General features: G+C 38.7%; 2 protein-coding genes across 5 annotated transcripts in view; one reads left to right on the top strand and one right to left on the bottom strand.

The window, feature by feature from the left end:
- The window catches only part of DNAH12 (dynein axonemal heavy chain 12), a 59,592-nt gene extending 42,550 nt beyond the window's left edge, over positions 1 to 17,042 (bottom strand). For 2 of the 4 annotated variants that reach the window (XR_012058057.1, XM_030283356.4), the window contains exons 1-19: positions 16,918 to 17,042; positions 15,516 to 15,679; positions 15,200 to 15,290; positions 14,924 to 14,947; positions 13,786 to 13,975; positions 12,484 to 12,562; positions 11,477 to 11,635; positions 10,593 to 10,788; positions 9,961 to 10,149; positions 9,009 to 9,159; positions 8,808 to 8,899; positions 8,374 to 8,552; positions 6,993 to 7,128; positions 6,095 to 6,220; positions 4,298 to 4,432; positions 3,251 to 3,444; positions 2,187 to 2,403; positions 1,472 to 1,657; positions 918 to 1,118 (exon numbers count right to left, since the gene is read on the bottom strand). Coding sequence is in view for 3 of the 4 variants with exons in the window: in XM_030283356.4 (XP_030139216.4) it covers positions 918 to 1,118; positions 1,472 to 1,657; positions 2,187 to 2,403; positions 3,251 to 3,444; positions 4,298 to 4,432; positions 6,095 to 6,220; positions 6,993 to 7,128; positions 8,374 to 8,552; positions 8,808 to 8,899; positions 9,009 to 9,159; positions 9,961 to 10,149; positions 10,593 to 10,788; positions 11,477 to 11,635; positions 12,484 to 12,562; positions 13,786 to 13,975; positions 14,924 to 14,947; positions 15,200 to 15,290; positions 15,516 to 15,679 (2,709 nt within the window). In the remaining variant the exon portion in view is untranslated. Of the gene's footprint in view, positions 1 to 917; positions 1,119 to 1,471; positions 1,658 to 2,186; positions 2,404 to 3,250; positions 3,445 to 4,297; positions 4,433 to 6,094; positions 6,221 to 6,992; positions 7,129 to 8,373; positions 8,553 to 8,807; positions 8,900 to 9,008; positions 9,160 to 9,960; positions 10,150 to 10,592; positions 10,789 to 11,476; positions 11,636 to 12,483; positions 12,563 to 13,785; positions 13,976 to 14,923; positions 14,948 to 15,199; positions 15,291 to 15,515; positions 15,680 to 16,607; positions 16,785 to 16,917 lie in introns of those variants that run through there. The other 2 variants (XM_012572221.5, XM_072935036.1) reach the window with 2 other exon arrangements.
- A 179-nt stretch (positions 17,043 to 17,221) lies between these two features.
- Positions 17,222 to 21,912, top strand: PDE12 (phosphodiesterase 12). The gene is made up of 3 exons (XM_030283395.4): positions 17,222 to 18,522; positions 19,567 to 19,645; positions 20,298 to 21,912. The coding sequence occupies exons 1-3, from the start codon at positions 17,284 to 17,286 to the stop codon at positions 20,738 to 20,740; spliced, it is 1,761 nt and encodes a 586-aa protein (XP_030139255.4). The 5' UTR covers positions 17,222 to 17,283; the 3' UTR covers positions 20,741 to 21,912.
- The last annotated feature ends 1,035 nt before the right edge of the window (positions 21,913 to 22,947 follow it).

Here is a 22,947-nt window from a genome sequence, read left to right as displayed (position 1 = left end):
ATAAAAATATTTAGGCATATAAGTTCTTCTACATACAGATGGCCAAAGAAGCTCAGAAATTTTTACTTACTTGCAAATTAATTTTCCAAAATGCATTTATTATTTATCAAAGTATTATGAACTTTCAACAACTTAATTGTTAAGCAATAACCAGGAGGCTACCAGTGATAAATTCTATTTCATCTCCCCACAGCAAGGGCTCTTTTAGCTGAATGGCAGTAGGAACACAATACCAGAAAAGCCACCTCAGCTCATAGGAGAGATTCAGCAAGTCCAGCATCCTGTTCCTAAGGCAATAGCTTTAGGATACCAGTGGAGCAGGCTGCCTGTGAAGTGTAAATACGTTCACTGAACCTGCTTGAGCCTGAATATTTCCCACATAAACCAATAATGAACTAGGGAGGGTAACTGCAAAGCAATTCCACCAGCTTCTCTCCTGTCAATAGCCATGACATTAGCACCACAAGGACTACTCTAGCCCTGAAATTCAAAAGCACTGCCAATTGCTCTGAGGCCTGAGCAAAACACTCTCCCAGCCATCAAGAACTTCCTTTGCCCTGGGGAAAACACTGCAGTTCAAAATTTGAGTCCAAAACTCAATAAATAAATAAATGTTCTTATTAGCAATAATAGAAACATTATTTCCAGTTATTAAGAAGCAAGGCTAATGAAAATAGTGATTTTGCAAAATAAGAGGAAAAAATAATCATGTTCTCTTTGGTTACACTTGAATCTGAATGGAAGAGAATTCCAAAACAGAAATAAGTATGACTCATACAAACTCAAAAGATTCTTGCTGAAAAATCAATGAAAGCATTTCACTAACAACTAAAACAATAAAGTTGTAATACAATCAGTATACTATTGCACTACAGTTATCCTACAAATAAAAATGGCAGAAAAAGTACTCATTGTACCCTTATTTCATTTTCAAACGGTTTAATGAAGGGTGATCCTCTCATTGTCTGAGTTTTCATAATCTGATCATCAAGAAGAGCCTGAATTTCATCCACTGAAGACAGAATATGAATACCAGTCTCACGATACACATTTGTGATGAAGGAAATTGAATCCCAGGTTTCCATCATAGTATGCATTGCTTTCTCCAAGGAAAATTCCTATTTTAAAAGAAAATATCTTGGTCTCATCACTGAATTGTTTTTTCCCAACTCTCTAATTCAATATATAAGCATATCTAGCTGAATAAATTATTTTGCTCTAGCAGCACAAATTAACTACTTGCTATTATTTTTCCTCAGTATATCCTTTTCTTGCACACAGAAAGCAACACACTTGGGGAATATGGATGATGTCACATGAGATACAAATGCTTACACTCATTATTAACATATAATGGGCCAAATCTTTTCTGTTGCATAATGGCAGAGACAAATAAATAAAAAATAAATCATAAAAGTATTCACTAAGAGACCTGATGTCATATTCGTCTCTATCAAATCTCTGTGCTTACCTTGCTTGCACACACACTTATTGTTGTAAACTGTTCCAAGTAAGAGGACAGATTCTGCTTTAAAACTTTTCTCAAGGTAGTTCCAGCATCTGGTGTTACATCATATCCTACTATATCTGACATTTGCTGCCAGTGACGTTCTCTCATGCCAGGGTTACAAAAGACAACCACAGTGGGAATATTCTCCTAATTCAGAAAAGAAATCTATATGGTAAATATTGTCATATACATGATTTCTTAATTTTTTAACAATTTTTCATGTGCATTTCAAATTCTTCTACAGTAGCTGAAGACATGAAAATCTTTTCCAAAAAGTGCAGATGGCTGCACTCAGTTTTCCATTCAATTTCTAAATAAATATATCAACTACTGAAGAAGAAATATAAAAAAACTCTTCAGCATAATTTTTCAGAGATGCTACATTTTGCTTCTGTTAAGAGAGTCCCATTTCAAAATTCCCAACTACATCCTTAAGTGTTTTTCTGCATCCAAAAATTACTTTTCTCCTGTATGTGTGCACTCATTACAATTCCAGAAATTATAAAAAAATTTTAAAATCCAATTTTATTAAAATGAATGGGACAGTACAATCTAGAAATGGGGATTCAAAACAGTCTCACTCTATCTCTTACTCTGCATCATCTACATTTACTGAGCCCTGAATTTAGCATTTGTCTCTCAGTATCAGGTATTAATATCCCTCACATTTTCTTACCTTAAATTCTTTAATCTGATCCAGAACTGAAGAACACATTGTAAGAGTTGGATTACCCGTCACAGCTTTGTGCCGCACTGGCTTTTTCTTCTCCATTGCTGCTTTCTTCTGCTTTTGTTGGAAGAGTCTTAACAGTTTGTACATCTCTCTATAAAATTCATCAATCTCAGCCTCCATGCTTTCCCCATCTAGTTCCAAAAAGGTCCCATCCATCCATCTGAGAAAAACCATAAGGTTACAACACAGAATAATAAATGTAGCCCACAAATAATTATCACTTTGTTTTGCAACACATGAATAGCAATTTAAATTAAAGCTCTTCTTCCATATTACTGTCATTCGTTGCAAAATTCTAAAGCCCAGCTAAAAGTGGCTCAACCACATTCTTCTGTGTATTTGTGTAATGCTCTCAAGTCAGACATATACTGAAAGTGAGTAACTGCATGAATGGGCAAATATTTAAGTTAAACTCTAGACAGAGATCAACACACAACACTTAAAAATACACTAGATCTTGTATTTTCAAACCCCCCACACTTTCAGCCATAGCACATTATAACTTCTGAAGAATGCATGAAATAATAAACAATCTCCCTTAATTTATACACAGACTACACTTTTGTGGTAGGATGTAACCACCAAACAGCAACACAATCATTTGAACCCACCATTTTGGACAGCTGTTAGGTTAAAATCAGTTGTGGCTACATACAGATGATGAGCTCTCTAGTTGAGCTCATGTGTGTGATTCATGGTGTGATTCTTGGGGCTATACTGTGCAATGCTAGGACTTGGACTTCATGATCTTTATGGGTTCCTTCCAGCTTAGGAAGTCCGATGATTCTGCAATTCCATGATTACATTTAAAAAATAAAAACAAATTAACATTTTTTCTAGAGGAATTAAAAATAGCACGTCTGATATATATGTCATATTACCCTTTTACTTTGCTTGCTAATAACATGTTAACAAGAAAACAAATCCATACTCTACATCTGATATGAATGAGACCAGGATAAGCATTTTTCTCACTCTCCCTCTTATGGCCTTTTGAGCGGAATTACCTTCTCTCTGTTCGCTGCCATTTCAATATAAGATTAAAGAGTTTCTGGTATGGTTCTATCTCAGCTTTTAAGTTGTTGAGGAGTGGGAATTCACTTGGTTTCCATCCAAGCAGAGTCTCTTCTTTATTAAGAGCAGCTACTGTTTCATCAGTGTCCTGCATTGTTTTCTGTAAAGTCCTCACGTCAGTCACATACTGAAATAAAATAATAATATGTCTTGAGAAATAACCAAATTGTACTCTGAACAGCTATCAAAATAAGATATCAAAATATAAGCTTTCACATTAAAATTATAGAAAACAAGATTTAAAAATTTGCCTGCTTATTGATGAGTATAAAAACTGTGAAGAAACCACATGAATGCTATGAAAAATAAAATTGGTTCTCATTACTGAACTTTAGAGTATTTTCAAAATGTATGGGCTTTAAAACTTACTCTTCCAGGAGGCAGGCACACAATTTTTTATGTATGTGGCATATCATACTGGTAACTGGGATTTATTAGCTTAGGATTTCTCTTTTGTGCTTTGAAGTATTTTGTTTTTTAAAAAGACAAAATTTCTTACTATGCAATATCCTCCAATTAAAGCACAAGACATGCTATGAAAATTTAAAAATACTGCTAGAAATTCATGAGGCTTTGGAGCCAGTGGTCTGCTCTTCACTAGCATAACAATTAAGTTTTGAGGTTTGTAGGAAAAAAGAAACAAATTGCTACCTGTGCTGGTTTTGCATTAATTGATTTGTGGTGAAGGAGAAAACTGAATAAATTCTTTTCATGTGTGCACACACTCTTTCTGAACTTTTATTATTGGTACCTATCAGCTAATTCAAGCCTTATAGCAAACTTTCCTTTAAATAAAATTTTAAATGCCAATGATAAACAAAAATGGGAGGGAGACATAGCTTGTTCACTGTGGCAAAAAGGATAACAAATGTTTTAATTCACATTTGTTACACTGATTACTTTTAATTACAATTTTTTCAATGATCCCTGTGTATTAAACACATAAAACATTTCTACTGATTTTATACTATTAATCAAACCTGTTGCATGCGATCCAATTCTGAGTATTCTTCTAATTCTGTCACAGATTTATAAAGCTTGTCTAATTCAACATGCAGGTTATCACATTTCTGTTGCACTTCTTGTTCTCGTTCAGCTTTAGACTGTTGGATCAGCTACAAAAGAATTTATTTTTTCACGACAAAGGTGATTTTAAGTCCTTTCAGTAATTAACATACATACTACCATCAAAACTTTTACTGCAAACAGAAAGAAAACTAACAATACAGATAAATTATCATCCTTGCAACAGCTGAATTTTTTTTTTCTATGTCCCACTTCAGTGTGTGAAACCTCTATATGCTAGCATGGAAGTCTCATCTCAATAATCATAACAGTTAGGATTGCCTCAAAGGCCTCCTTCAGTAATCAGGAAACAAATGTAAAGCATTACAGAAAAAAATAAATATTCTCATTTTTGGGATTCAGTATTTTATTGCCAAAAAGGACACCTACAGTTGTTGAAAGCCAATGTACCAGTGGCTGTAAAAGGCAGAAATTCTAGAACATAAGACCACCTCAAATCACTGGGTCTGCACACTCAAGGGTTTGTTTTGGGGTATCAAACAAAAAATTAGTCAAGAGAGAGGAGATTTCCTAAGACAAGGACACCTACTGCCATGCAAAATTTGTGAAGCAGACAAACAGAATTCCACCAAAGGAGGAACCAGTCTTTTCATTTTGCACTAGAATAAAAACAGACTCATATCTGAAACCATACAATGCAAATATATAGACTCGTGAAAACTTGATATGAAACTTTTCTTGTCCTCAACCTCTAGCACAATGCAAGTCACTTGACAGCCAGCTACAGGGTCCCGCTGCTGAGGGATTCTCACTAAGGAGTGAGATTCACTCTGTACTACCATTTTTATTAAAAGGAATTAGAACAAGCACCATGGACTCTCTGTGTAGAAGTAGAAAATTAATTTTACTGATTTTTTTTGGCAGGCTTAAAAGAATACTTTGCTTGCGTGGGGATAATATGCAAACAAAGTGTTTTACAGATATAGCAGCCTCCCAGGCTGGGCATCTTTTCAGTCAGAGGCATATTTACTACCCTTGGACATATGCCTTAGTATCTAAACAAAACTTATTAAAGGAGAACTGCTTACTTGTAATATTTAAAATATACTGATTTTTAAAAATGTTAATTATTAATTCTTTAAAAATCTCAGTAGAAATTATTAAATCTATGCTAAATTATTACAGAGAGGCAAGACAACAATAAAAGGCTTGACTTACTGTGTCACAGACAGAGACAAAGCACGCTAAGCAAGATGAATAGAGGTGGTGGAAGAAAAGTAATCTACAGTCACACAGAGAAAATTAGATGTTGCGTATTTTCTATTAATGATTGCTGGAAAACATTGTTTCCCCTGTTCTTTTTTTGACAGAACAAAATATCATTTTAACTAAATTACTTCCTGTCCAGACACTCAGTCTTATTAAGGACCCGACAGTTACATTTTCAGTACTAGACAAGTACAGTGTAGGGAATTTTCATCTGCCTGTATCTTACCTAGTACTGACCAAAAGCATATCAGGATAATAAGACTTACTGAAGCTTTTAAGTAACAGTGACAGTTTTACAATTTAGCCACAATAAGCCCATTTTTGTTACAAAAATCTGGAAATACATTATTTATGCATGTCTAAATTAGTATGGTTCATGATATATGTCTACGTACTTTTAGCCCGCTGAGGAAATAAATAGCTGAAGTAGAGTGAGAAGTCTAACAAGCCAAAAATACCATAAACTAAGAAAGTGCTCTTACAATATCATGCTCTTTAAAAATGAGGTTAATCTTCTTTGGCCAAAATATAGCTGTTGTATTTAGTTCAAGGTCTTCAGGAGTAAATGGATAAACATCTATCAAGTAACTCATTTGCCGACAGCACTCCTACAAAGACAGATTTCACAAAACTTTATGTATGATAGATCTGTTTAAAATATAGGGCAGGACAGTATAATCTACAAAGATAAAACAAAAATTTACATTTCATGAACTTTGCAGATTCAGAGCTCCTTCAGCCAATTGAATATTAATATTCAAAATATATATGTAACATTTTTCAAATCCCTGCCCTGATCATGAGCTTGTTTCTCTAAATATGACTCCTATGTTCTGTAAATCTATATGCAGAAATCCTGATGTTATTAAAAATACACAAAATATAATTTCTGCAGATATAAACATAACATATTTATAGATCTATTACCATAATAAAAAATTTGATACATATTCACACACACACACAAACTACTCCTAATGTAACATCATCTATATTCTGCTCAAAGAGTATATTGTTTCTCATGTGTTCAAAGTCTGGTGGCTGTTTTTATACATAGAATGTTCTTTATACTGTCTGTTACATTTTCACAAATAGATTTTTTAAGCAGTCCTGAAGTAAGTCACCAGGCACAAAAAAACCCCCAAAACCTGAGTGATTTATTAAAAGCTGCATTTCCTCATGGACTTGCAGAACACACGGGAATGAGAACATGAAGCAAAGGCACAGGGCAAAGAATAAGCTGGACTTCCCACTTCTGTCTGAAGTAACACTGAGTTTATTCACAGAGGCAGAAAAAAATCTGCACTCTGGAATGAATTCTCTATTTGTATACGTCAGCATGTCTAATAAAAGATCAAGAATTAAAGGATAGTCTTTTACCTTGCTCCTTTGCACCAGCTCCTGAAAATCTTTAGTTTTGACTTTCTTTATGTATTCTATTATTTCTACCATTTCTTCTGTTGACTCAGGAACTTTTAATGCGCATTCCTTAATGGCTTCACATTCACTGCATATCCTATAATTTTATTTTACATAAAATACCAACATTTTAAGATTTTAGTTTGGCTACAAGCTTAGCTTTAATGCAATTCAAAATTCAAATTACTTCTTTATGTATTCTCCCCTCACAAATTACATTATTTATCAAACTAGAAGGGGAATATGACTAAGAGAAATACTAGTTTCTGACTTGCAATAATTGCTTTGTTTGGATTTTGGGGTACTCTTCTGAAAGAAATGCTTTAGTAACCTGTTGTTACTAAGAGAACTTCAGTAAACTATCATTAGTGTACACACAAACATTTTCCTAGTAAATATTGTCTCACTTTGATAATGTGGAATCACTTTAAAACTTGGCCATAATTGTTCATTTTAACTAAAAAATGTAGTAAGAGTTTCCCCATGACTTAATCCGTATCTGCAAATTAACCTCCTGCTTCACTAAATTGATATCCTGTAAGTTCACTCATGTAGAGCCTAAAGGGGAGGTGGTGGATATAATTTTTCTTAGCTTTAATAAGGCTTTTGATACTGTCCTTCACAGAATACTTCTAGAAAAGTTGTCTAGGTGTGGGATGAGTGTGTTCATGGAGTGCTGGGTGAAGAACTGAAGTGCAGAGCTCAAAGTGTTGTAGCAAATGGCTGGCAAATGTTACCAGCAGTGTTCCTCAGGATTTCACTTTTGGGCCAGCTCTGTTCCCTGTATTTATCACTGATTCTGATGCAAGAGTTGGATGTACCATCAGCAAGTTTGCTCATCATACAACCATGAGGTGCTGCTGACTCCCTTTAAGGATGGGATACTTTGCAGAATTAAACATTTGACTATGATTAAGGGGATGGAAGGTAATGAGTTGAAATGCCAGATTCTGCACCCACGATGGAGTAACACCCAGCACAAATACAAATGGGGAGGAATGGCTTGAGAGCAGCCTTGCTGAGGTATCTATCAGGTAATTAGAGAGTCTAATTTTGACAGTGCAATAATACTGTAATTCACACTTTAAAATTCAGAACAGTAATAAAATTCTTGGAGCTTTGATCTTTTAGCTCCTCAATTATCCAAGTCTATACTAATATGTTCTCCCACCTTTTTTGAGACTAAAATAGCAGAAAAAATACAACAGGCTGTGCAAACTGCATTAGATCGTTAGTTAGCCAAGAACCTTCAGTAAACAAAGTTTGGTACATTTGCATTTCTTCTACATGTTTCTGCTATGCATTTAACATGTAGAGAATTCATAAGCAGAAAAATTCTTACCTTTCATTTTCCTCTCTGTAATCTGTAAATATTTTGTCCATTAGCATTTTTGCAAAGTTGTTTGCACAATTAGCCAAACCTTGCTTTAAATCCTCACAATTCAAACAGATCATAGGGAAATAAATCACCTCTGGCAAACTCATGATTTCCTTCTTGAGGGTGAAAAATTCATCTATGAACTTCAGAAAAACATTAGACTTTACACTTCAGAGCTGTTTAAATACATGGCTACATGAGTAAGTATTAGACATTGAAGAAAATAAGTTATGTTTTCTTGTATTACCATAAATTTTTAGGGAAAAAAAAATGAATTACATTTTAGGTAGTCCATAAATTTTTAGCTAAAGGCTAAGCATCTGTTACCCTCTGTCTCCTTTTCATTATTGCTCTATGTATTGTAAAAACTATTTATAAAGTGTAGAATTAAAACTTACAGTAGTGTATTCATCAAAACTGTGTTGTTCTGCTATAAATCTGTTTATCTGTTCCTCTGCAGTTCCATCTGCAAGCCAGCCATAACTTTCAACTATGATACAATTGCAACACATTTATATTACTAAAATGCATATGCCATACACCAAGCTACTTATTACAAAGGAGTGACACAGCTATTTACACACTCTTCTATCACTTACCATAGCCTTTAAAATGTTCCTTTGGGCCTTCTAAGTTGTGTCTGATAGATTTTTCCAGAGTGGATTTGGCCCATTGTACGGTGTGAGCAGGAAGCTCAGCATCCAGTGTCTCAGTGCCACCCGTTAGCCAAGCACGCATCGTCTGGAAATGCTAAGAGTAGTGCAAGTGTTGATTATTTACATTTTAAAAAGTGGCACATGGATACACATGCTTTAAAAGTAAATCTGCAATCTGCAGAAGACACGATCACAAAAGTATGAGACTCTAACCATGACCAAGTTCACATGCTTTTTACACATGTAGAATGACTTCTCCTGAAGCAAAGAGTTGAACATGAAATATGTAAAGGAAAACAAAAATTTATCCAATCTTGCATAAAATTAAATTATATAATATATGCAAAACCAGAAAACCAACCCCAAAACATTTCTCTGAAAGCACCACCACATATGACTAGTGACCAATACTCAGTTCACATCTAAAGCCCCCAGAAAGACTCTCTTCCCTGGAACCATAAACAGGTTCCCAAGACATCAATCTTTTGATGTGGTATATAATAGTTTTTAGAGATTTGTGTATTTTCTTTTCCTTAGAAAGAAAAGGAATATCAACTCTAATTTTCCTTGGAGATCTTAACTTCAATGAAAATTTATTGTAAATCATCACAGATAATTAAAGATGATATTATTATAATTGCAGACACAAAGAGCAGACTAAAACAATCAATAGCAGGTGCACCAAGTTTTTAAACAAGAAATTACAAAATTACTTCAGAGTCTGGAGTGCCACTGGGTATCACAATTCATGATGTGACCTGCAGAATCACTGTGGAAAATAAATAAAAGTTGCATTCCGATCCCAATGCCAGGGTAGTCAGACTCCTAAATCACAAGTATTTTCACATACTGAACATCTTAACAATTACATAATTAAATAAAAACCAAAGCACACCTGAAGAGTCTGTCCTATACAATCTACTACGAATAGAATTGCTTCTTCTAAGTCTTGTAAGCTTGGATAAAACTCCATTCTATTTTCATCAAAAGTCAAGTCCATCTTAAATATAGGCAGACGACTTCTTTCTTCAGGATCAAAAAGTTTCACAAAAACTTCAGTTGTTCTTTGCAGTAATTCTTTCAGCTAGGTAACAAAGATCATGTATTAGTTGGCATAAAAAGGGCTCAACCCATTTTCCACTCATACACTAAGTCAGGATTTCCATTCATTTTAGCACTTCTGGCCTGATTAATGGATAGCTGAAGCAGTGTGAATTTTTCTAATAATTCAAATTAGAAATCAGTTCTATTATTTTTCTAATAATTCTAATTAAAATCAGTTCTAATTTTTCTAGTGCTTATTAGTCCCAACATTCAAATGGTGAAAACTAATGAAGACATAAACATTTCAATAAAGTCCATGCATCTATTTTTGCAACAAAAGTAAGCCTATTACGAGTACATGTATGTAGAAATGAAATCTCTTGAAAGAATTTTCCTTTGATTAGACTATTATTTCATTGTTTTTCTACAAAGCAAGTAATGTTTAAATCCCAGTAACTTTATCACGGGAGGAAAGATATTTACCTGATTAGACATAAGCACAGCCACACAGTTATAAAAAGACTCAAGGTGATTCAACTTTACACCATCCAAGGCCTTAGACTGAGTAAAGAGACCAATAACTCTTTGGTACCACGTACTCATTATCTTGTCTTCTGCTTTAGAACAGCTTAGAGATGCATCAGTTTTTAAAGATTTACAGTCAATTGGTCCTTTCAATCTAGAAAAGAAAGTTACAGCCAACTTTATAAACAAAATTTAAACAAACCAAACATGGAGCAAGGTAACAATACAAACTTTTGTATTATAAACCTAGTCTTTCTCTAGCAGGAAGCTAGAGAAATGTGTAAGTGGGAACTTACACATTGCTTCAGTAGACTAAAAGGAAAGAAAAAGCCTGCCTCAAACTTCAGGATTTACAGAACAATTACCAGAAAAAAATTATGAGGAAAAATATTTTGAAAATTATCTTTTTGAAAACTACGAAAATTTAAAGTTCCAAGATGAAACAGAAAATTCAACTTCTGAAAACCAGCAAGAAGCCTGATCTTCAGGGTTAGCATAGAATTCTCTACAGATGATACTGCTAGAAGTTTATTTTTCAAATACTAGTTTAAACAGATTTCTATGGGATTTAAGCATTAAGAATAAGGGAAGAAGGGGAGAACTTTACAGAATTAAAGGTAAAATACAAATCCAAACGTCTGATATTATCAGCAACTTGAACAACAATAAAATACATAACAGAGGAGAAAAGTCAAATGTCATAACACAGAGTAACTTAATCACAGTACATTAAAACTGTGCATCAAAGAACTTTTCTGTGATAAATAATAGAACTGAACAAGCTCATCTTTGCCAGCTTCAAAAACCTATATGGGTCAATAAGTCAGTAGAACAGACTTTACCTGGTACTAGAGAAATCCACTACAAGAAAATTAAAGAATGCTGTATAACCAAAATCCAGTAGAGTTTTCATTGTGGGGTGAAGAATATGTAAGGTGTAAATTATTTGTTTTTTCGCTTTGATGTAACTGTCATGCCACGTACTAGAAAAATCCAGGCCTCTTAAAAAAAAAAAAAAAAAAAAAAAAAAATTAAAAAACCAACTAAAATAAACAAACAAAAATTAAGAGCTCAAGCACTACTTGAATAAAGTACTGATACATAAAAGATAGTATTCAAAAGACTGTTCTCTAATGTGAATAATTAATTAAATTCCACACCCATGTCGTCATTACCATGCAGTGGAAGTCATAAAGATACTATGTCTGATAAAACATGCTTTATCCTCTATGGTATTTTCAGATCACCTCCTCTTAGAGAAATCCATTCTTCACCAACTACTATCAGGAAGCATTTATCAACAGATTTTGATAGCACACACTCTGATGCATCAGCAAATTGTACAGTTTGGGTGTTTATATTCTGTCTTCCTAAACTCCTTTTCCATGATGGGAGGGAATAATAGATTTGCCTTCAGTCTCAAGGTTTCATCTCATAAAACCAAAATCACATAAAACCTTGGCATTACATGCAGTTTTAGGATGTCAAAGTACTGTAAAAGGCTGCTATCTGCCAGAAAACCACCCCATACACACACAGCTCGTTCCAGAGGCAGCTGCACTGTGACTTTAGTGGCTGAGCACTCAGAGCCAGGTTTAATACCGAGTCATGAGTGCGACTCTACATAACTATAACAGTAATAAAACACTGTCAGTGCTAAAACTTTGTAGAGCAATCAGATAAGGGATGTTCAAATGCAATATCCTCTACAGAGATTTAAAAATGTCCCAGAAAGGGGCTCCAGAATTAATCCTGTACCATAACTCTATCCACACAGCTCAACAAGAATGTCCCTCATGTAACTCAGTGTGTTTTGCCAGCAGGTTATTTGCTAACTTAATCCACTCACAGAGGTAATGAAGGCAAAGGTGCCTCCTCTTCCAACTTATCAAGTTCTTCTATGTCTGGTTTAATAAGAGCTCTTCTCACTAAAAAAAAAAAATAAATACATGAACATTAGAAGAAAATTCAATAGTCACTGTGCTTCCTTGAACCAAGCACATAGTAGGATGAAAAAGCAATTGTGTCACCCTAGTCTACAAAACACATTCTCCCAAAGCTAAATGAAAATCAACAGTTTCTGCTGAATTTTTATACAGATTTGGGTGCCTTAATTCCAATTCTGGTGCCTGTTCCTGAAGGTTTTCAGATGGGTTTGCATTTAAATAATTGAATATTTCAAGCAGTTTCTTGGCTGAAGAGATGGTCAGTCACAGCAACAGGCTCCCCAGGGAAGTGGTCACAGCACCAGTCCCGCCAGAGAGCAAGGAGCACCTGGACAGTGCTCTCAGTTGTACGGCTGAGGTTTAGAGAGCCCTGCAAGGAGCTGCACTCTACTCTTTATGGACCCCTTCCAACTTGATATGTTCTATGACTGCAAGAATTTATGGCAACTTTGTTACAAAATTACAGTGAGATACTATAATTATGTCACTGATGACAATGTTAAATTGTTTGGTTTTTAATCTACATTTTTAAAAAGATCAGTCATTCACTAAAATATTAACAAAACTGGGCCAAATTTCAGATTCCAGTTACTACAAATGTAAATAAATTAATACGTGATTTATACGCTTTCAAAATTCCAGTTCATGACTCTTTTTAAAAGGTTTTTAAATTGAAGTGAGTTTTATAAGTGATATCTGAAAACAGCAATTCTCTTTGCAGATTTTTATTGTGAGCTTCCTCATGCAACAAAAGCACAATCAGAAAACTCATTAATGTGTGAATAAACAGCTTAAAAAAGCTCTTGTTTCTGAAGAGGTAGAAAGAATGACTAGTACTAGTACTTAAAAGTTTCTCCTTTCTTTAACAGTAAACAGCAATACATTCTTGCTTCAAATTAACTAAATAGGTTAAAGACATAATGAAATAACTTCATCAGCAATCAACCTTTTTGACATGAGGTCTGCAGCTGTCTCTGTCTTTGCTTGAACTGTACTTTCAGCTGTTTAACTTTTTACTGGTTCAAATAAAATAAGAAAGTCTTGCCTTAAACATTATGACCAGAAAAGCTAAATCAGTAGTTAATTACAAAGATCCCACCTGGCTGAAAGAACAAACCAGAAAAATTATTTTAAGCACAAGAATATGGAGTTTATAATAGATAAACTAAAATTTATATAAGTGCTGAGTAATCTGTAGTACTTACACACACATCTTTGCATGCTTTTTTCATAATCCCTCACTATCTCCTTTAAAAGGTCTTCAGTGAGCAGCTCTCTGTCTCTGCCCTCCATAAGTGACTGTGGCACCATGGTGAGCATGGACCTCAGCCACTGCTGCTGGATGGGAACCATGGGATTACTGTGCACGCAGCTCTTCAAAAAGAGATAGTCTGCCTGAAAGAACAAGATTTGCGGAGGTCTAATAACTACCTATGTATGTATTTTCATGTTAGGCTTGGCAAAACTCTCTTTTAATTCATAATTTCTTAATTTCAAAATCTCTAAATTTCCTTAAAGACAGGGTATTTAATCTAATCTTTCCAGCATTCACTGACTAATACCCTAAAAACTGCTCTGTGGTTGGTAACATGGTCTCTCTGTCTTAAGGATAAAATATAAAATATTGTACTTGCCAGTATGGCATTATCCTTGATTCTCTGCTGAAGTTTATGGCTAACAATAAAATAGTTCGTGGTTAAGGTTATCATTCTTTGGACAAACATTTATCTGGCAAAAAGTGTGGACAAACATCCTCCATAAGGGGAGTAGGTCTTGGCCAAAGAAATAGGTATTTCTGCTTTTGATTAACAGTTTTGTTATAAAATCTCTACATATGAGTTTGCCTAAATGGTGCAAACTAGTTTGGCAGGCAAAACTAGTGTTACCTTATGCTATTTAATATAAATATTTCAATCCTAATTTGAGTTTCAACTGGCTCTCAGAGATGAAGTCTTACTTTAAAAGCTATACACAAATTTGAAGTTTAGTGCATGTTCTTCAAATTAAGGGAACGATGTCAAAGACTACTTTTTGTAAATGCTAAGGGACAAGCTATGTCTTCAACTGAAAAAAATCCTGAAGCCTGTTAGATTTTTCTTCCTAAATAATGATCTTTAACTAAGGTTAAATTAATTATTGATAGATGCTTTTTCTAAAACAGAAAAATACTTTCCCTCTACAGGACCACAAGACAAGATTCCTATTTTGCTCCTATTACAATTTCCCGCAACAAGACTACTTCTTGTTTAATAACAATAATTCTGCATAACATACTCAATTTCTCTTAATAAGGGCCATTAACTCTTCTACACCAAAAAAAGAAAATTAAAGAATTTAACTCACCCTTAGTTGTCTTTCACTGTCCATCTGTATAAAAAGAAATGGAAAATTATTATATATGAAGAACATAGAAACAAAAATACTGGAAATATAAAATACAGCAAATATTATTCCTAAACAAAGATTTTATTCTACAGATATACAGGCATACATTTCAAATGCATTACCTGAGTATATAAATACATTTATGAATTACTGAGGAGCAAAACTCTAAAAAGGAAAATAAATGTCACAATAACAAAGAACTAAATAGGAAACATGTAATAAATACTTTCTCACAGTGGAAGGCAGTTCTGTGATAGGAGGTGCAGCGTATCTCTCATCTGTTTCATCCATGTAAGTGTAATAGACTTCAAGAGCTCGATCAATTCTAGAGTAAACCACAGCATCAGAAGTGCAGAAAAACTACAAATAATACAATGAAAATAATGCTAGCACTTGAACAGACACAACCTATTTTTTCATCATTACCAACTCCTTCATCACTAAATCTCACTATGATTAGATTAAACAAACACTGTTATTTATCAAATATCAAATGTGTAATGTCTCTTTCACTTGAATTTCAACATGTCTTGAATTATATTAAACTCACAGTAACTGATTAATCATCTTTTGCTGCTCCTTGCCTTTGTGGTATGCCAACAGTTTCTTCTGTGATGGTGATGTTTCAGATATGCTTGGTGTAGGTAAAGCAGCAGGACGAAACAAAGTTCTCAAAGTCCGTTTACTGGAAGTTGCTTCATCTGAGTGCGCCATCTAAAACTGTAACAAAACCAAAATTCTAGAAGACAATCTTGTCCAGAAAGGAGTTTAACACATGCATCTATTAAGTTGAATGCATATAAGGTATAAAATGAGGTCACCTCAGGGATCTCCACAGTTTAGATATGACAGTTGTTTCAAAAAAGAAAACAGTAGTTTATATGATAAAATGGCAAAGTTCAAGGAAAAGTGTGTACATACAGAGCCTGCCAAAAGAAGAAAAAAAAAAAAAAAAAAAAGAAGAAAGAAAGAAAGAAAAAAAAAAAACCCCGAAGAAATTTGTGTTCTGCGATTGTGCTAAGGTTCAACCAAAAGATTGCTCTCCTGTGGCGGCTTAATTGCCTGAGTAGGACTATTCCAAAGACTGATGGTCGGGTTTCCCTGGAAACACGATGCACAAACTCACCACTGTATTTCAACAGCTTCCCACAGGGGAGCAGAAAGCCAAAGCTACCTCCTAAATCAGTGGTACGTCCTAAAAAAGCACGAAAGGACCCCAAGGACTCAGCTACGGCCGGCCGGGACATGGCCTCTTCCCGACGCGCTCACCTCTCCCGGCGCCGCGGCCCCGGCTCGGGACAACAGCGCGGTTGCCCTGGAGCCGAGGGCGGGCCCGGCCGTGAGGGGGCTCGGGGCTCTCCCTGGCCCAGAGCGGTGCCTCTCGTGATGATAAAAAAAAAAAAAAAAAAAAAAAAAAAGAAACTTGGAAAAACCTTACTTTGACCATCCCGGTCTTCCACAGGGTTGGCACAACCTGAGCGAGTCAGAAATTCCCTCTGCCTGCACCAAGCAGATCACTGCAAGAATGCTCGAAAAAGTATAAATATAAGGCCCTTCGGCATCAGGTGGCTGTTGCTAAACTTTTCCTTTTTGTACAACTATAAATGGAAATTCTAAGGAACTCTACAGGTTTGCTACCTACCTGCTCACACTTGACAAAAGAGGCTTTAAAATCCTAATTTTGTGTCTGTGTGGAAAGAGTGCCACGCGCAGACGCTGAGGGAGCAGCGGGAGGGAATTTCATGTCCGTTTTCCACAGTCCTGGACACCTTCCTAGGGTGGCTCTCCCTGCTCGGGACTATCCAGCGGAAGGTCTCAACCCAGATGCCCAGACATGAAATGTTTTCTCACGAACAGAACACAAACCCAAACCCTCGACGTTAAAGGATTTATCATCCCCAGGCAATCAACATCGGGGCGTCATGAGGGAGACCCGCCCACGCTTCGAACACCTGTTAGCCAGGAAGCGGCGCTGGGTAGCGGGGTTTCGCTGCTGAGGGAGGAGAACCCGCTGGTTCCCGGGCCGGCCTGACCCACGCGTGCCGGCGCGTTAACGGCGGGCACGGGAACGGGAGCCTGAGGACGGCCGGAGCGGGGCACGGGGCACGGGGCACCGGCAGGCGGCGCTGCCTCACGGCCAGCGCGCGAGCCCGCCCCTCCCGCCTCCGCGCGGCCCCGCCCCTTGCGCGCGCTGACGGCACGGCAGCCCCGCCCGCTGTGCGGGTCCCGTCAGCGCGGTGACGGCCCCGCCCCGCCCCGCCCCGCCCCGCCCCGCGGTTCCGGCCGCGCCCCGCGGAAGCCGCAGCGGCGCCGGGTCCATGTGGCGTCGGCTCCGCTCCGCCCTCCGGAGCCTCCGCGGCTCTCCCGCCGCACCCCCGCACGGCGGTGGCGGCCGCCCGCCCGCCGCCATGGAGCGCGCCGTGGTGCGCTGCGTGCCGTCCGAGCCCAAGCTGAGCCTGCGGTTCGTGCTGCCCGACGGCAGCGCTCGGCACATGCAGCGCGACCAGGCGGAGCCGCTGGGGCGGGCACTGGCGCGCATCGCCACCAACGCCGCTAAGGGCCAGGGCAAGGCCGGCAAGAAGAGCAAGAAGGCGCGGGCGGAGGGCGGCGCGGAGGGCGAGGCGTCGGTGCCGGCCGTGCGGCTGTTCTCCCGCGACGGCGCGGCGGTGGCGGAGGAGGTGCCGAACGCGGCTGCCTGGCAGGACGGCGCCGTGCTGCACATCGGGGACGCGCGGTACCGCGTGGAGCGCAACCCGCCCGCGCTCACCGAGCTCCGTCTGCCGCGCTCGCTCCTCGCCGGCTTCCCCGTGTGCCCCAAGGTGAGCGCCGAGTTCGCCGAGCCGCAGCACTGCCTGTTCCGCTGGTTCCGCGAGCAGCGCCCCGCGGGCGGCGGGGACGCGGCTGGGGAGGCCTGGGTGGAGACGGCGGCGGCCGAGCGCGTGTTCACGCCGTCGAACGCGCTGGTGGGGCTGCGGCTGAAGCTGCGCTGCACGCCCGGGGACGGGGAGCAGCGCTACGGCCCGGCCCTCGAGGTGGAAAGCAGCGGCCCCGTGGAGGCCGGGCCCGGCGCCTGCACCTTCGACGCCCGGCACCTCTACACCAAGAAGGTTTGCGGCCACGGCTCCGTCCGCGCCGTCTCCTACAACATCCTGGCCGACACGTACGCGCAGACGGAGTTCTCCCGCACCGTGCTCTACCCGTACTGCGCTCCCTACGCCCTGGAGATCGACTACCGCCAGAACCTGCTCAAGAAGGAGCTGACGGGCTACAGCGCCGACCTCATCTGCTTGCAGGAGGTGGATAAATCTGTCTTCGTGGACAGCTTGGCCCCGGCGCTGGATGCTTTTGGACTGGAGGGGCTGTTCAGGATAAAGGAGAAGCAGCACGAAGGCCTGGCCACTTTCTATCGCAGGGACAAGTTCAGTCTCCTCAGCCAGCACGATATTGCTTTCAGCGAAGCCCTGCTCTCAGAGCCGCTGCACAAGGAGCTGTGTGAGCAGCTGGCCAAGTACCCCCTGGTGCAGGAGAAGGTGCTGCAGAGGTCCTCTGTGCTGCAGGTACCAGCTTTGACACGCCTTCTTCTCTTTCCCCTCTCCTTTTCCCCTTTCTTCTCTCCCACTGTTTCCAGGTGCAGCTGGGCCAGTGTTGTTGAGCCTCAAGCAGCAGAAGGGAGGCGAGGGATTCAGAATTTGAAACATGGAACCGTGTTCTCTGTTAGCTAGGGTAATGGATAGAGGAGAAGATCAACTCAGGATCACAACCAAAACATTGAGATCTTACTGAACTGCATATATGGAATTACCAAAATTTGGTAAAAAAAGGCAGTATTATTTTGCTTTAAAATGAAGACAGCTGTTGAGATTCCGGGCCAGGTAGTGATTCCTGCCTGGTGGTATTGGCAACTAGTGTTTCACTACTTACTTTTATATGTCAGAATATATTTTATAAAACTTAGATCTTATAAATCAAGTTTAGCTAAGTTGGTTGAGTATGTTTTATAATGCCTCTTTAGCAAGTGGCAGGAGGGATCAAATAAGGTTGGACAAGTGTTGTGTGAGCTTCCTGATGCCAGAGGGTCTGCCCACAGAGCTGTTGTGCAAGTGTGTAAGATAGAAGGCTGTGTCAGGAATTGCAGAAACACCAATAAAAGTTTCCTGCTCATGGACTGAGTAGGACTAACCGAATTTCTTTGATGACTGAAATCACCTTCAAATTTTTGTTCAATTTAACAATTATGAAATACTACATTTGCTTGCTAAAAATGGAGATTTAGCTCTGTTTTTCATTCTCTGTTGCCGAGAATGAATACAGAAGTGTTTCAGAATAGTACAGCCTGAACTATATCTTATGAAAAACAATGGCCAAACAAGACACAGTCAAAAGAATGTTTGTTAAATGATGTAGTGGTAATATTTTGGCTGATACGCAGACCTTATATAGAAGATTATTGAAAAGTACTACTCCTAAATTGAGTTTATTGGTTATAAGCATCAGATTCTTTGAACTGGATTGCCACAAAGACAAAGTTGACTAGTGCATTTTAAAATGTATAACCTATAAGTCTATTTAAGACTTAACAAAGACTGTTTTCTCTCTTAAAGGTTTTGGTTCTTCAGTCTACAACTGATTCTTCCAGGAAGCTTTGTGTAGCAAATACCCACCTATACTGGCACCCCAAAGGTAATTTTGGCACATTCCTGCATGTAGGATAACTAGGTTTGGAAAGGTTTTTGCTCTTCCTTGGGAGAACAGATTTCCCACCATTCTTTTGCAGCTATAGCCTTTTCTTCTGGAACTGAGGGTTTCCTGCCTCACTTCTTATCTAGGTGAAATCAAGCCAGACTCCTAGGTCTATTTATATATTTATTTTTCTAGTGTGCCTAGGAATCATTAGAATCCAGATGAAAGCAAGGCAAGTCACAATACACACAGTTCACCCAAAAAGCAGACCATAAAATAGAGAGAGCTTTGTGTGTGCTTATGGTTTCCCAGACCTGTTGAATATGGAGTTCTCCCACAGTACAGCTAGGAGGGGCAGCCAGATTGGGCTCCAGAAGCTGTTAGGAGAGAGTCTTCTCAGTTTTCTTTTGGTTCTGTGCCTTTTTGGGAATATTATTAGGATGGCTGCCATGAAATGGAAAACTGCTGTATGGGTTTTAAAGCTTCAGAGTTCTTGCATGGGTGAGTTTAAGTTGAAATTGTCTGTTACTCAAAAACTTTCACAGTAACAAACTTCAAAGGCTTCTTAATTCATTAAAACTATTCTAAAATTCAGGTAAGCACCTCCAGTGCTGTTCTGCATTATTTGAAATAATACTTTTTATGTCCTTAGGTGGGAACATCCGTCTGATCCAAATTGCTGTAGCCATGTCTCACATCAAGCACGTAGCATGTGACTTGTATCCCAGGATCCCAGTCATATTCTGTGGAGATTTTAATAGCACACCCTCGTCAGGAGCTTACAGTTTTATCAGCAGTGGTGGCATTGCTGAAGACCATGAAGACTGGGTCTCAAATGGGGAGGAAGAAAGGTGCAGTATGACTCTAAGCCATCCTTTCAAACTGCAAAGTGCTTGTGGAGAACCTGCTTATACAAACTATGTTGGTGGGTTTCATGGATGTCTGGACTACATTTTCATTGACAGAAATGCTCTAGAGGTTGAACAAGTTATTCCATTGCCAAGTCATGAAGAAATAACAACCCACCAGGCTTTGCCAAGTGTTTCACATCCTTCTGATCATATAGCACTAATATGTGACTTGAAGTGGAAATAGAGTAGCTCTGGCATCGTGCTTTTGGAGGTTTTTAAACAAGAAATTTAATTTAATGTACTTCTGGGCAACTGAGATTAGACCCTGACTTGTATGCTACTAAAAGGAAAGCCAAAATGATTAATGAAGAGTTCATGTGTTTAATGGCTCTACTGAGTATTGTCACACTGTTCAGAATATTTACATGACAATTTCCCCCTTTTTTATAGGCTAATGGCAAAAAATACATTGAAGACAGGGTTTTAAAAATTGGATTATCATATACCTTTTTAGTGCTGTTTTTAAAGGATTAAGAATTATTTTGTTTAAAAAAAAGGAGTTTAATCTGATTTGTAAGACAGTCTATAAATTGAACCCTATTTAATTCAGAAATAAACACAGAACCCAAACCCAAATGGATTTAGTTGACTCCACTTCAATTAATGTATTGGTAATTTAAGTTTATAACTTGTCTTGTTCACTTACCATTACTATGGCACAACTTCTAGTAAGTTGCGTGAACAATGTACTTGTACCTACTAACTTCTGAAAAGATGTTCTTAATTATCAGTGAATGGACGTCGTCAAAAATCAACCGTGTTAAATTCAAGGCTATAATTGATTTGGAAGCAATTTGTCTGCCCACATAACATGGGTAAGATGAGGATAATGTTAACACCTTGTGAAATTGGACTACATGAAGAAAGATCATCTACTTTGAACATATGCTCCTTCTGGTTTGAGTCGTCAGCAATAAAAGATATTGGAGTTTAGGACAACCAGCTTTAAATGGGAGGGAGCTTTTTATCAGTATCATCTCTTTTCAAGTGGGGAGAGATACAGAACAATGTGGTGCATTAATTATCTGTGCCTAAATCTTTACAAAGAATAACAAGTGACTTGCAAACTTTATCACAACAGCTGTATTTTGTTCCTCTCTTGCATACAAAGACCACCTGAATTTTTACGTGTTTTTACATGCATTTTTTCTTTCTAGAAATAGCCCAGTTTGCCCTATTTTGTAGGATGTGGGGAAGTGTATTTTATCCATACCTTCATGGAATGTGTTGGAGTGGGTTCAGTTGTTTAACAAGCTTCTTGCCCTGCATCATTGGTCCATAGGAAACAAAAAGCATTTGGAAACTATTCACTAGATCTTCCTCTTTCACCTAATAAAACTCCCTTTATCAATTGTCTGTCACTGTTGTCAGTTTGGGGTTTTCTTCTAGTTGCTGGTGTCTTTCATGGCAAAGCAAGTCTGCCTGGGTTGATAAAAGCTGTGTACTCTCTGCTTGCACACCTGCTCACCTCATCTGCATTCTGGTGCACTGTAGCTGGGATTCACCCAACTGTTTAAGCGCTGCTCAAACCAGGAAGTCACTTTCAGGTGGGATATTTCTGAGAGTTGCTGGTGCTGTCTCTTGCCATAGTAATTGCTATGCTGTGAAGGGTGCTGGTGTGCAGAAGCTTTTAAATAATCTGCTCTTTTCTGTTATTTCCAAGACAATTACTACTGTGTTTTGCTGCTGTAGTGTCTGGGCATCTAACATGATGCTGGTAGCTGCAGTAGCAAACCCTTCAAGGCAGGTTTACCTTCAGAGATCATACAAGGCAAAAAAGATAACATCAAAAATCTGTAACTTGTCCCTTGAACCAGAAGATGGAGCTGCTCAGAACAGACTTGCCCGGTGCTCTGCCTCCCTCTCGCTTGTTATGCTGGCACTTGGGCTGCTGCCTCTGCCTCCCCGCAGACCGGGGAGAGGGAGTGCAAAGGGAAGCTGGAATCTGCAGAAAGCAAGTGGTGCAGACAAACACAGCACTGGAACAGGCTCTTGCACGTGGCAGATAATTCTTCACTGTGTTTAGGAGAAATTCAGCCCTGTGAGCTGATGCTGGGGAATCTCCAGACCCAGTATCCTCCATTTAATTAGGAAACAGCAGCAGCAGAGGCTGACTGCCAATAGCAACAACATATCAGGAACCGTCCTGTGTCAAGAATGGGAATGCAGCACTAGGGTCAAGATTAGGAAAGGCACAGTTCAAAAGAACAGTTTTTTTTGGGTAAAAGACCCCTTAGTTATACCTTTGGCCCAGAGCCCCCATGCTCCCAAGCTGTATTTACATCTGTGTAAGATAACAGATGGTGCTTCCTACTGCACATACGTTGATTTTAACTCCCATTTTGGCTCTCCCTACATCTCTGGACCTCACACAGCAATTAATTCTTCCTT

The sequence above is a fragment of the Taeniopygia guttata genome, chromosome 12 (assembly GCF_048771995.1).
Source record: "Taeniopygia guttata chromosome 12, bTaeGut7.mat, whole genome shotgun sequence".
Lineage (NCBI taxonomy): Eukaryota > Metazoa > Chordata > Aves > Passeriformes > Estrildidae > Taeniopygia > Taeniopygia guttata.
Note: the sequence above shows the minus strand (reverse complement) of the source record. Positions and strands in the feature narration are given on the sequence as shown.

What these genes read in the sequence shown, in the direction of transcription:
- PDE12 (XM_030283395.4), top strand. Translation starts at nt 17,284, where the DNA reads ATGTGGCGTCGGCTCCGCTCCGCCCTCCGGAGCCTCCGCGGCTCTCCC. An exon ending in AGAGGTCCTCTGTGCTGCAG is followed by an intron (nt 18,523 to 19,566) that starts GTACCAGCTTTG and finishes TCTCTCTTAAAG; the next exon opens with GTTTTGGTTCTTCAGTCTAC. An exon ending in CCTATACTGGCACCCCAAAG is followed by an intron (nt 19,646 to 20,297) that starts GTAATTTTGGCA and finishes TTATGTCCTTAG; the next exon opens with GTGGGAACATCCGTCTGATC.